Source organism: Bombina bombina, chromosome 3 (assembly GCF_027579735.1).
Source record: "Bombina bombina isolate aBomBom1 chromosome 3, aBomBom1.pri, whole genome shotgun sequence".
In the NCBI taxonomy this organism is placed as follows: Eukaryota; Metazoa; Chordata; class Amphibia; order Anura; family Bombinatoridae; genus Bombina; species Bombina bombina.
Window position 1 is genome coordinate 16,727,631 of NC_069501.1, and position 15,070 is coordinate 16,742,700.

Consider the following 15,070-nt stretch of genomic DNA (forward strand, 5'->3'; position numbering starts at 1 on the left):
TGTAGAGAGCCATTGGCAATATCCACTTTGACAGCGTCTTCTGCAAATGAAAAGCCATCATACAGCAATGCCTTTGTGAATGCAACTTCATCAGGAAATGTTACAAAACAAGATTCAAGAACAAGGGGTCATGATCTCAAGCTGAAGGGTAGTATATTCAGGCGTAAGTAGTTATTTACAGAAAGGGTGATTGATTCATGGAATAAACTTCCACAAGAGGTAGTAATGGCAAACATTATGGGAGACTTTAAGAAAGCCTGGGACAACCATAAGGCTATCCTATGAACTAGTTACGTTTATACTTTTAGGAAATATTGGGCAGAATTGCTGGGCCTATGGCTCTTATCTGCCATCAATATCTATGTTTCTATGTTTAAAATCTTTCTTGTGCTGTCTTACACTCAAGAAAATGAATGTTTTTAAAGATGTATATGTATATTTGTCTATGTTAAATCTGATGCCTTCACACACACACACTGAATGAATAGGCTTGTAAATGGAAGCTAAGGTTTAACCTGCAAAAACGTAAAGCAAGACTTTAATTATACTGCTATTTATTAACTAAGGCACCAGAAATGATTTACTAGTTCTTACAGACAACAGACTTTGGTTGTAATATTAAAAACGTTGCTGCTCATGCAAGATAATCTAGGAAGTCTTGCCAGTACAGCAAAGCCCTTAAAAAAATTAGAAACACAAATTGTGTCTTGAGAAATGTTTATGTTGCTATGTATTGTTCCTTATGTGAAACAGAGAATCCTAAATTATAATACAAGGTCTAAAGAAATCCCAAACATTTTGTGATTTCTCTCCCTGTTCTGTCAAAATGTGCTACTTTGTCGAGATTGGCTACCTCAACGTGTGCAAACTCACAATTCTAAAAAAGGTTGTCCTAAAAATGGCATTTGGTTGGGCATTGGCCTTAGACATTTTGTAGGGCAGTGCCCTAAAGTGATTAAGCCACCATCAGGATGAAAATGGGCATCACCATGAAGAGGAGCACTGCAGTTGGCGATCACTTAGGAGCTAGATTCAAGTTGGGTGAGAACCATCTTTGGGGTTTAGCTTTAGACTTTTTATTGGTGGGTGTTCTTTTTTGTAGAATAGGTTTTTTCCACAAAGAGCTGTAATTGCTTTAGGGCAATGCCTTACCAAATGCCCATTTCAATTTTTTTGGGGTGTGGGGGTTTGCTTTTATTGCAGAATGGGGTTGTATTTTTTTTTTTTTTTTAAATAGCTAAATTGCTTTGGAAAATTCCCTAACAAAAGTCCATCTAAGGAGTATTGCTATAGTAACTTTTAATGTTAGTATAGGGTATTTTAATTTATTTTGGGGTGTTTTATGTGGGGGCCGCTTTAGTTTTAGATTAGGCATGACTGAGTTTTTTATTTTCTATACTGAAAGTTTTTTTTCTTAGTAAAAGAAGTTTTTTTTTAATATAATGGTAAGATTTGTTTTTATAACTTATAAGGTGTTAGGTTAGGGGTGTTGGGGGGTTAGCTGTTAGGAAATTAGGGGTATTTTGCGATGGTGGTGTGGTGATGGTGGGGGGTTAATAGGTTAGGGGGTACTTTGTGGTGGGCTATGTGGTGGTTAGGTGGTTATTAGTGTAGTGGAGTAGTTTGTGATGTGGGCTATGTGGAAGTTTAGTTGCTATTAGAGTAGTGGGCTTAATGAGATGCGGGATAGCGCATGAGCATAGGTGCTACGTTTTTTTTAGTCTTTGACTCCATTGAAGTCTATGGGGGAGTACGTTAACATGATCGTGACTTCTTATGTGCACACTTTTTACTATCAACTTGTAATATGATTGTAACCCAATGTGCGCAAAAGCCTTCATCAAGTGTAGTAAATTTGAACGGGAGTGATAAATAGAGCACCACACGTAATCAGCCCTATGTTAGCATGTGACAATGATTACACTGTACCATATTCAATTGTCATCACTAATCTTTGTCAGAATGAACACATTGGCTGCCAAACTTCAATACTATCAGCCTAGAGGTTAAGACTTTTATCTGGTCTTCACTTTCTGGTACTGAGTATTTAAAACAGTGCCGAACTAGAAGCACTTGTGCTGTGAGAAGCAAATGAGTTACAGAGGTCTCAGGTCGTCAGTATTAGGAGAGGCTGGATCAGAAGACAATGTGCACATTTTTTTTACTTTTGCAGATTCCTCTGTTCCTGAGACATGAACCCCTCCTTACTGGCTTTTTACCTACAGTGCAATATAGCCAGGAGGTCATGGGAATGACAACAATTACTTGCAGTTTTTGTTAGTCCCATAACAGCCTACATCACACTGCCCCAAAAAGCTTGTGGCTACTAACTACCTGCCTCAGTGGTCCAGTGACTGTGGGCAGCATTACTTCTGGCCATACTCTCTCTGCTTAAGAAAAGGGAGGAGTCTAGAGGAGTAATGAGCTGCATGGTCACACCCTCCACCCTCATGTGCAGATCTGATCAGGTTCTCCCAGATTCTGCAAACCCTCAGTTGTTAGTGTTGACAGGAAAAACATTAGACTCTAGCAATAAGTTGTTTTTCATGTGACAGGACTTCTGTATCCAGATGTCCACAAAATAAAACTGCAGAAGAAAAAGTACCTTATTTTATTTATTTCATTAAATCACTGAAAACCACAATCTATTAAATTCCTCTAAACATGTGTCCTACCCTAGCAATACCCCTAAACATAATCTTTCTGTATTACAGGTTATCAGGAGAGCAACCGATTGACAATTCATCACTTGTTCTTAGGTGTAATCTGTGTGATGTACACAGTGCTGCTGGTCTGTATGGTCAGGAACCTGCTGAGGGGGACAATCATTCTTAAGCAAGGTGAGATCATGGGGTTTCTAGAGATGAGGGATGGGAGATAAAAACAGAAAGGCAGATAAAGAGAGGCAGAGAAAGAGAAAAAAGAATGAAGGTGATAGAAAGAAAAATAAAAAGATTAAAACAGTCAGATTGACAGGTGTGTACAGTAACTACAGAACACAGCTGAACATCTGGGTACAGTAACTACAGAACACAGCTGAACATCTGGGTACAGTAACTACAGGGCAGAGTTGAACATCTGGGTACAATAACTACAGGATAGAGCTGAACATCTGGGTAAGTAACTACAGTACAGAGCTGAACATCGTGGTACAGTAATTAGAGGACAGAACTGAACAACCGGATACATAACTACAGGATAGAGCTGAACATCTGGGTACAGTAACTACAGGGCAGAGTTGAACATCTGGGTACAATAACTACAGGATAGAGCTGAACATCTGGGTAAGTAACTACAGGACAGAGCTGAACATCTTGGTACAGTAATTAGAGGACAGAACTGAACAACCGGGTACGTAACTACAGGAGAGGGCTGAACATCTGGTTACAATAAATACAGGGCAGAGCTGAACATCTGGGTACAGTAACTGTAGGACAGATCTGAACATCTGGGTACAGGAACTGCATGACAGAGCTGAATATCTGGGTAGAGTAACTACAGGACAGAGATTAACATCTGGTACAGTAACTGCAGGACATAGTTGAACATATAAGTACAGTAACGACAGAGCAGAGCTAAACATCTAGGTACAGAAACTACAGGGCAGAACTGAACATCTGGGTACATTAATTACAGGACAGAGCTAAACATCTAAGTACAGTAACTACAGGACAGAGTGGAACATCTGGGTACAGTAACTACAGGACACAGCTTAACATCTGAGTAAAGTAATTACAGGACATAACTAAACATCTGAGTACAGTAACTACAGAACAGAGCTGAACATCTCGGTACAGTAACTAGAAGGCAGAGTTGAACATCTGGGTACAGTAACTACAGGACAGAGATGAACATCTAAGTACAGTGACTACAGTGCTGAACATCTGGGTAAAGTAACTACAGGACAGAGCTGAATATCTGGTTAAAGTAACTAAAGGACAGAGCTGAACATCTATGTACAGTAACTACATGACAGAGCTGAACATCTGGGTACAGTAACTACAGAGAAGAGCTAAACATTTGGGTAGAGTCATTACAGAGCTGAACATCTGGGTACAGTAACTACAGGACACAGCTAAACTTCTGGGTAGAGTAACTACAGAACAGAGCTTAAAATCTGTGTATAGTAACTACAGGACCGAGCTGAACATCTTGGTACAGTAACTACAGAGAAGAGCTAATCATTTGGGTAGAGTAATTGGAGAGCCTAACATCTGGGTACAGTAACTACAGGATAGCGCTGAATATCTGGGTCTAATAACTACAGAACAGAGTTTAACATCTGGGTACAGTAACTACAGGATGGAGCTGGATATATGGGTACAGTAACTACAGTTCAACCAAACGAAAACCGGGTGAGTAAAACAATCTGGAAATTTATTGCTTCAATTTAAAATAGGCAACACGCTATTAAAAACATATAAGCACAGACAAGGGAGACTAGTCTGACATGTTTCGGCCTTGACTGGCCTTAATCATAGACACTTTAGTCATGGTAAATGGGGCGGCTATTATACCACCCACCTTAGTTTCATTGGCTGTCTGTGCTAAGGGTTAAATTTGTTACACCTGCTATCTTGTATATTGGATCTATGTAAAATATTTGCTTGGTCAGTGAGATCGTATGTTAGTAATGTTAGGAACCTCTATCTAAACTTTGTATATACATTTACTATTTGTAACCCCCTATATGCTAAATGTGTAATCTTTATAGACATGCAATATCTTATCTAAATCTCTATGGGCATTACTTGAATGGTATACTTACACATATACCATCCAGTCATGCCATCTAGCATGATAATGCTATGTCTCCACTTATTTGACTGATACACTAAAAGCTGGGGAAAAATAGAAAAGAACAAAAAAATATATAGATAGTTATGTACTCTAAATAAATGTGGTACAAAAATTATTGTCCCAACTAAGTCTAAGCTTAATAATATCTCTCAATAAACCAACATTGTGGGCCATACTTTTAAGGTTTTTTGTTTTTTAGTTTTTTTAACAGTTAGTTAGTTACAGTAACTACAGGACAGAGCTGAATATCTGGGTACGGTAACAACAGGGCAGAGCTAAACATCTGGGTACAGTAACTACAGGGAAGAGCATCTGGGTACAGTAACAACAGAACAGAGCTGAACATCTGGGTACAGCAACTACAGAGCAGAGCTAAATATCTGGGCACAGTAACTACAGGACAGAGGTAAAAATATGGGTACAGTGACTATAGGACATAGCTGAACATATGAGTACAGTAACACCTGGGCAGGGCTGAACATCTGGGCACATTAACTATAGTGCAGAGCTAAACTTCTTAGTACAGTAATTACAGGACAAAGCTGAACATCTGGTTATAGTAACTACAGGGCAGAGCTGAACATTTGGGTACAGTAACAACAGAACACAGCCGAACATCTGGGTACAGTAACTACAGGACAGAGCTGAACATCTGAGTAGAGTTACTGCAGGACATAGCTGAACATCTAAGTACAGTAACTAGAAAGCAGAGTTGAACATCTGGATACAGTAACTACAGGACAGAGCTGAATATCTGGGTATAGTAACTAAAGGACAGAGCTGAACATCTATGTACAGTAACTACAGGACAAAGCTGAACATCTGGGTACAATAACTACAGGGCAGAGCTTAACATCTGGGTACAATAACTACAGGACAGAGCTGAACATCTGGGTACAATAACTACAGGGCAGAGCTGAACATCTGGGTACAGTAACTACATGACAGAGCTGAACATCTGGGTACAGTAACCACAGGACAGAGATGGACATCTGGGTACAGTAACTACAGGTCATAGTTGAACATTTGTGTACAGCAAAAATGCAGGACAGAGCTGAACCTCTGGGTAAAGTAAATACAGGACAGAGCTGAACATCTGGGTACAGTAACTACAGAGCTGAACATCTGAGTACAGTAACTAGAGGGCAGAGCTGAATATTTGAGTAAGGTAACTACAGGACAGAGCTGAACATCTGTGTACAGTAACTACAGGACAGAGCTGAACATCTGGGTACAGTAACTACAGGAGAGAGTTGATCATCTGGGTACAGTAACTACAGGGAAGAGCTGAACATCTGGGTTGAGTAATTACAGGCAAGAGCTGAACAGCTGGGTACAGTAACTACAGGGCAGAGCTAAACATCTGGGTACAGTAACAACAAGGCAGAGTTGAACATCTGGGTACAATAACTACAGAACAGAGCTGAACATCTGGGTTGAGTAATTACAGGCAAGAGCTGAACATCTGGGTACAGTAACTACAGGGCAGAGCTAAACATCTGGGTACAGTAACTAAAGGGCAGAGAACAACATCTGGGTACAGTATCTACAGTGCAGAGTTGAACATCGGGGTACAGTAACTACAGGGTAGAGCTTAACATCTGGGTACAGTAACTACAGAGCAGAGCTAAACATCTGGGTACAGTAACTACAGGGCAGAGAGCAACATCTGGGTACAGTATCTACAGTGCAGAGTTGAACATCTGGGTACAGTAACTACAGGACAGAGCTGAACATCTTGGTACAGTAATTAGAGGACAGAACTGAACATCTGGGTACAGTTACTACAGGAAAGAGCTGAACATCTAGTTACAGTAACTTCAGGGCAGAGTTGAACATCTGGGTACAATAACTACAAGGCCAAGCTGAACAACTGAGTACAGTAACTACAGGGCAGAGTTGAACATCTGGGTACAGTAACTACAGGACAGAGCTAAACATCTGGGTACAGTAACTACAAGGCAGAGCTGAACATCTGGGTACAGTAACTACAGGAAAGAGCTGAACATCTGGTTACGGTAACTACAGGACAGAGCTGAACATCTGGGTACATTAACTACAGGACTGAACTGAACATCTGGGTACAGTAACTACTGGACAGAGATGAACATCTGGGTACAATAACTACAGGAGAGAGCTGAACATCTGGGTACAGTAACTACTGGACAGAGCTAAACATATAGGTACAATAACTACAGGGCAGAACCAATATATTTGTTATAGGTTAATACAGAATAGAGTGCGTTATATCCCAACTCATTCTGTTTTTTTTTCTTCTTAACTAGTAGCAACTACTTTACATACACAGAAAAGACCCTTACATATCTGCAGACTAGTCTGACTGTTAAATAGATTGCAAGCTTCACAGGACAGAACATTTGTACATTAACCCTTTAACGACCAGCGCCTCTCTCCGCTGCTTGCTAAAAGTAGCGAGATTGCACTATTTCTGCATGCCCCATGAGTGGGTAGTGCAGAAATAGACGGGTAACTTCAGGGCAGAGTTGAACATCTGGGTACAATAACTACAGAACAGAGCTGAACATCTGGGTTGAGTAATTACAGGCAAGAGCTGAACATCTGGGTACAGTAAATACAGGACAGAGCTAAACATCTGGGTACAGTAACTATAAGGCATAGCTGAACATCTGGGTACAGTAACTACAGGAAAGAGCTGAACATCTGGTTACGGTAACTATAGGGCAGAGCTAAACGTCTGGGTACAGTAACTACAGGAAAGAGCTGAACATCTGGGTACAGTAACTACAGGGCAGAGCTAAACATCTGGGTACAGTAACTACAAGGCATAGCTGAACATCTGGGTACAGTAACTAAAGGACATAGCTGAACATCTGGGTACAGTAACTACAGGACAGAGCTGAACATCTGGGTACAGTAACTACAGGACAGAGCTGAACGTCTGGGCACAGTAACTACAGGGCAAAGCTGAACATCTGAGTACTAGTAACTACAAGGCAGAGCTGAACATCTGGGTACAGTAAATACAGGACAGAGCTAAACATCTGGGTACAGTAACTACAGGACAGAGCTGAACGTCTGGGCACAGTAACTACAGGGCAAAGCTGAACATCTGAGTACTAGTAACTACAAGGCAGAGCTGAACATCTGGGTACAGTAAATACAGGACAGAGCTAAACAGCTGGGTACAGTAACTACAAGGCATAGCTGAACATCTGGGTACAGTAACTACAGGAAAGAGCTGAACATCTGGTTACGGTAACTATAGGGCAGAGCTAAACGTCTGGGTACAGTAACTACAGGAAAGAGCTGAACATCTGTGTACAGTAACTACAGGGCAGAGCTAAACATCTGGGTACAGTAACTACAAGGCATAGCTGAACATCTGGGTACAGTAACTAAAGGACATAGCTGAACATCTGGGTACAGTAACTACAGGACAGAGCTGAATATCTGGGTATAGTAACTAAAGGACAGAGCTGAACATCTATGTACAGTAACTACAGGACAAAGCTGAACATCTGGGTACAATAACTACAGGGCAGAGCTTTTTGTGTACATCAAAAATGCAGGAGAGAGCTGAATCTCTGGGTAAAGTAAATACAGGACAGAGCTGAACATCTAGGTACAGTAACTACAGAGCTGAACATCTGAGTACAGTAACTAGAGGGCAGAGCTGAATATTTGAGTAAGGTAACTACAGGACAGAGCTGAACATCTGTGTTGAGTAATTACAGGCAAGAGCTGAACATCTGGGTACAGTAAATACAGGACAGAGCTAAACATCTGGGTACAGTAACTACAAGGCATAGCTGAACATCTGGGTACAGTAACTACAGGAAAGAGCTGAACATCTGGTTATGGTAACTATAGGGCAGAGCTAAACGTCTGGGTACAATAACTACAGGAAAGAGCTGAACATCTGGGTACAGTAACTACAAGGCATAGCTGAACATCTGGGTACAGTAACTAAAGGACATAGCTGAACATCTGGGTACAGTAACTACAGGACAGAGCTGAACATCTGGGTACAGTAACTACAGGACAGAGCTGAACGTCTGGGCACAGTAACTACAGGGCAAAGCTGAACATCTGAGTACTAGTAACTACAAGGCAGAGCTGAACATCTGGGTACAGTAAATACAGGACAGAGCTAAACATCTGGGTACAGTAACTACAAGGCATAGCTGAACATCTGGGTACAGTAACTACAGGAAAGAGCTGAACATCTGGTAACGGTAACTATAGGGCAGAGCTAAACGTCTGGGTACAGTAACTACAGGAAAGAGCTGAACATCTGGGTACAGTAACTACAGGGCAGAGCTAAACATCTGGGTACAGTAACTACAAGGCATAGCTGAACATCTGGGTACAGTAACTAAAGGACATAGCTGAACATCTGGGTACAGTAACTACAGGACAGAGCTGAATATCTGGGTATAGTAACTAAAGGACAGAGCTGAACATCTATGTACAGTAACTACAGGACAAAGCTGAACATCTGGGTACAATAACTACAGGGCAGAGCTGAACATCTGGGTACAATAACTACAGGACAGAGCTGAACATCTGGGTACAATAACTACAGGGCAGAGCTGAACATCTGGGTACAGTAACTACATGACAGAGCTGAACATCTGGGTACAGTAACCACAGGACAGAGATGGACATCTGGGTACAGTAACTACAGGTCATAGTTGAACATTTGTGTACAGCAAAAATGCAGGACAGAGCTGAACCTCTGGGTAAAGTAAATACAGGACAGAGCTGAACATCTGGGTACAGTAACTACAGAGCTGAACATCTGAGTACAGTAACTAGAGGGCAGAGCTGAATATTTGAGTAAGGTAACTACAGGACAGAGCTGAACATCTGTGTACAGTAACTACAGGACAGAGCTGAACATCTGCGTACAGTAACAACAAGGCAGAGTTGAACATCTGGGTACAATAACTACAGAACAGAGCTGAACATCTGGGTTGAGTAATTACAGGCAAGAGCTGAACATCTGGGTACAGTAACTACAGGGCAGAGCTAAACATCTGGGTACAGTAACTAAAGGGCAGAGAACAACATCTGGGTACAGTATCTACAGTGCAGAGTTGAACATCGGGGTACAGTAACTACAGGGTAGAGCTTAACATCTGGGTACAGTAACTACAGAGCAGAGCTAAACATCTGGGTACAGTAACTACAGGGCAGAGAACAACATCTGGGTACAGTATCTACAGTGCAGAGTTGAACATCTGGGTACAGTAACTACAGGACAGAGCTGAACATCTTGGTACAGTATCTACAGTGCAGAGTTGAACATCTGGGTACAGTTACTACAGGAAAGAGCTGAACATCTAGTTACAGTAACTTCAGGGCAGAGTTGAACATCTGGGTACAATAACTACAAGGCCAAGCTGAACAACTGAGTACAGTAACTACAGGGCAGAGTTGAACATCTGGGTACAGTAACTACAGGACAGAGCTAAACATCTGGGTACAGTAACTACAAGGCAGAGCTGAACATCTGGGTACAGTAACTACAGGAAAGAGCTGAACATCTGGTTACGGTAACTACAGGACAGAGCTGAACATCTGGGTACATTAACTACAGGACCGAACTGAACATCTGGGTACAGTAACTACTGGACAGAGATGAACATCTGGGTACAATAACTACAGGAGAGAGCTGAACATCTGGGTACAGTAACTACTGGACAGAGCTAAACATATAGGTACAATAACTACAGGGCAGAACCAATATATTTGTTATAGGTTAATACAGAATAGAGTGCGTTATATCCCAACTCATTCTGTTTTTTTTTCTTCTTAACTAGTAGCAACTACTTTACATACACAGAAAAGACCCTTACATATCTGCAGACTAGTCTGACTGCTAAATAGATTGCAAGCTTCACAGGACAGAACATTTGTACATTAACCCTTTAACGACCAGCGCCTCTCTCCGCTGCTTGCTAAAAGTAGCGAGATTGCACTATTTCTGCATGCCCCATGAGTGGGTAGTGCAGAAATAGATGGGTAACTTCAGGGCAGAGTTGAACATCTGGGTACAATAACTACAGAACAGAGCTGAACATCTGAGTTGAGTAATTACAGGCAAGAGCTGAACATCTGGGTACAGTAAATACAGGACAGAGCTAAACATCTGGGTACAGTAACTACAAGGCATAGCTGAACATCTGGGTACAGTAACTACAGGAAAGAGCTGAACATCTGGTTACGGTAACTATAGGGCAGAGCTAAACGTCTGGGTACAGTAACTACAGGAAAGAGCTGAACATCTGGGTACAGTAACTACAGGGCAGAGCTAAACATCTGGGTACAGTAACTACCAGGCATAGCTGAACATCTGGGTACAGTAACTAAAGGACATAGCTGAACATCTGGGTACAGTAACTACAGGACAGAGCTGAACATCTGGGTACAGTAACTACAGGACAGAGCTGAACGTCTGGGTACAGTAACTACAGGGCAAAGCTGAACATCTGAGTACTAGTAACTACAAGGCAGAGCTGAACATCTGGGTACAGTAACTACAGGGCAAAGCTGAACAACTGAGTACTAGTAACTACAAGGCAGAGCTGAACATCTGGGTACAGTAACTACAGGACAGAGCTAAACATCTGGGTACAGTAACTACAAGGCATAGCTGAACATCTGGGTACAGTAACTACAGGAAAGAGATGAACATCTGGTTACGGTAACTACAGGGCAGAGCTAAACATCTGGGTACAGTAACTACAGGGCAGAGCTGAACATCTGGGTACAGTAACTACAGGATAGAGCTGAACATCTGGGTACATTAACTACAGGACTGAACTGAACATCTGGGTACAGTAACTACTGGACAGAGATGAACATCTGGGTACAGTAACTACTGGACAGAGCTGAACATCTGGGTACAGTAACTACAGGACAGAGCTGAACATATGGGTACAATAACTACAGGGCAGAGCTGAACATCTGGGTACAATAACTACAGGACAGAGCTTAACATCTGGGTACAGTAAGTACAGGACAGAGCTAAATATATAGGTACAATAACTACAGGGCAGAGCTTAACACATGGGTACAATAACTACAGGGCAGGACCAATATATTTGTTATAGGGTAATACAGAATAGAGTGCGTTATATCCCAACTCATTCTGTTTTTTTTTTTAACTAGTAGCAACTACTTTACATACACAGAAAATACCCTTACATATCTGCAGACTAGTCTGACTGCTAAATAGATTGCAAGCTTCACAGGACAGAACATTTGTACATTAACCCCTTAATGACCAGCACCTCTCTCTGTTGCTAAAAGTAGCGAGATTGCACTATTTCTGCATGCCCCATGAGTGGGTAGTGCAGAAATAGACGGGTAGAGTTACCGATGCAGAGAGGGCAACTCTGTGGCCCACTCTGCATCATACAGCGGTGCTGCCAATCATTGGTGGTGTGGGAGGGTTAGGAGGGAGGCGGGTGGGCGGCCCATTGCTGGAGGGGGGCGGGAGTAGGTGAGACTGCTACTCTACAGAAAAAAAACACAGCGGCAGGGAGGGGAAGTAGGGACTGAGAAGTAGGTAGAGGGGGATCCTATGGTGGAGGGGGGATTAGAGGGTAAGGATATGATCTTAGAGGGGGTAAATGAGGGAGGGGGCAGCTACACTAGAAAAACAAAATTGATTTTTTTTTTTTTTTATAAAAAAAATAAAAATGATAGCAAACTGGGTACTGGCAGACAGCTGCCAGTACCTAAGATGGTAAAAATCAGTTAGAGGAGTGAGGTTGTTAGAGAGCTGTTTGGGCATGGTCAGTGAGGTTTGCGGGTAAGGGGGATCCTACACTGCAGAAAATAGAAAAATATATATATATATATTTTTTTTTTTAAAAAGCCTTATATTTTTAAACTGGCAGACTTTGCCATTGTGGGGTGGGGGAGGGAAGAGAGCTGTTTGATAGAGATCAGGTAGGGATCAGGGGGTGGCAAGTGTCAGGTGGGAGGGTAATCTCTACACTAAAGCTAAAATTAACCTTACAAGCTACCTGATTAACCCCTTCACTGATGGGAATAATAAAATTGTGGTGTGAAGCTGCAATTAGCGGCCTTCTAATTACCAAAAACAATGGCAAAGCCATATATGTCTGCTATTCCTTAACAAAGGGGATCCCAGAGAAGCATTTACAACCATTTGTGCCATGATTGCACAAGTTGTTTATAAATAATTTTAGTGAGAAACCTAAAGCTTGTGAAAAAGTTAACATTTTTTTTTATTTGACCACATTTGCCAGTGAAAGGGTGGCATTAAAAATACAAAAATGAGCCTAAATCAATACTTTAGGTTGTCTACTAAAAAAATATATATAGTTTTGATAGGTGAATATAAAAAAATGCTCTATTTCTGTTTAAATGTAGTGATGGCAAAAATGCTAAAAATGCTCTGGTCTTTTGGGAAGTTTTAGTCTGAAATGCTTGGTCCTTAAGGGGTTAAATATGAGACTAGCCAGATAGACTAACACCATTATTATACATGTATTACCTTATCATGCATTTCTATATAAGGCAGTATATAAGTATAAACATAACCTACCCTTACTCTGTATCCTTGTGACAACAGGTCATTGTCTTATTGATTGTGTAGTTTATATCAGTGTCTGCTGTACTTATGTTTATAGGCTCTGCATGATCATGTGACCTGTGCATTATACTGTCTGCAGCAGACTTGTTGTCACTGATCATGTGACCTGTGCATTATACTGTCTGCAGCAGACTGGTTGTCACTGATCATGTGACCTGTGTATTATACTGTCTGCAGCAGACTTGTTGTCACTGATCATGTGACCTGTGCATTATACTGTGTGCAGCAGACTGGTTGTCACTGATCATGTGACCTGTGCATTATACTGTCTGCTGCAGACTGGTTGTCACTGATCATGTGACCTGTGTATTATACTGTCTGCAGCAGACTTGTTGTCACTGATCATGTGACCTGTGTATTATACTGTCTGCAGCAGACTGGCTGTCACTGATCATGTGACCTGTGTATTATACTGTCTGCAGCAGACTGGCTGTCACTCTGTCCTGGCACTGCTTACAGGTCTATCTTGTTTACAGGTCGATCTTGTCTAATATTCTCTCTCTCTTTCTTTCAAGGGTGAAGCCGTTATGGATCATTGTGGGGACAAGGTATTCCTTGGGATTCTGCAGGAAAATCAAATACAGATCGAAAAGCTTGTGATCCTATTTTATAAAGAATTTATTTCTAAACAGTTTTTTTAATATATGAAGCATTTATTGTGAGCACAAACTGTTTGCAATGCAACACTCAACTGCTGATAAATACATTTCTAAAGCATTTAGAGCCAGATTACAAGTGGAGTAGTATTTAACGCTCACGCCAGATGTGCAGAATATGAGAGATGGTAGTCACATACAAGGAGTGACTTATACTTGCCAGAAATTCCTGTAGTTCATTCAGTGTTGCTGTTGGCCTCTTAGTAGCCTCCCTTATAAATGTTATCCTCCTTTTCTCATCAACTATGGACGGTTGTCCTGATCTGTGCAATGTCTCTGTGGTTCCACATTTTCTCCACATATTGATGATGGTTTTGACAGTGCTCTGTGGTACATCCAGTGCCTTCATTATTCTTTTATAGCCCTCTCCAACAATTCATCCATCTTTTGTCCAGACCTTGTGGCCTTACACTATAATTAAGCACTTAAATTAACATTTGACAAAGCTGCACCCTCCTATGTTTGCAATGCATCATGCACTCAACGACAACCATGGTACACCCACCCTTCTATGTTTGCAATGCATCATGCACTCAACGACAACCATGGTACACCCACTGTAATGTATATATCATAATGGTTTGTTCCAGTTGTTGCTGTTAATATTTGCTGCAGTTCATATATTCTAACACTAGGGACAAGCATGAGGTATAACAGTGAAATGGGTGTGTTATCTTCAGTTAATAAAAAGTTCCTGAAGTTGAACAATGGTGCCTTAATGAGTTCTGTGCATTCTATAACAGGAGATCTTTACATGGTGTAAGAAGTAAACAGATTTATTTCAGTTTGCAGACATCCCAACCTGCAAAAACTAATTTCAGGGAGGTGGCTTCTCCCGCTACTGTGCCGCGACCCCCCCCCCAGTTATATATTGGACACCTTGAAACCATAAATAAAATAGACTTTTCATTAAAGTAGCTTCCCACTAAAGTCACATAAAAAAGTAGCTTTATTGCACAACCACATACAACAATCCTATTTTCCAGTGATCGTACGTACG

At 41.3% G+C, this 15,070-nt stretch overlaps 1 protein-coding gene across 1 annotated transcript in view; it reads left to right on the forward strand.

The window, feature by feature from the left end:
• Positions 1-14,778, forward strand: part of LOC128652183 (uncharacterized) — a 42,624-nt gene extending 27,846 nt beyond the window's left edge. Inside the window, exons 4-5 of the mRNA XM_053705121.1 lie at positions 2,715-2,840; positions 13,930-14,778. Of these exons, the coding sequence (XP_053561096.1) occupies positions 2,715-2,840; positions 13,930-13,934 (131 nt within the window). The 3' untranslated portion in view covers positions 13,935-14,778. The remainder of the gene's footprint in view (positions 1-2,714; positions 2,841-13,929) is intronic.
• The last annotated feature ends 292 nt before the right edge of the window (positions 14,779-15,070 follow it).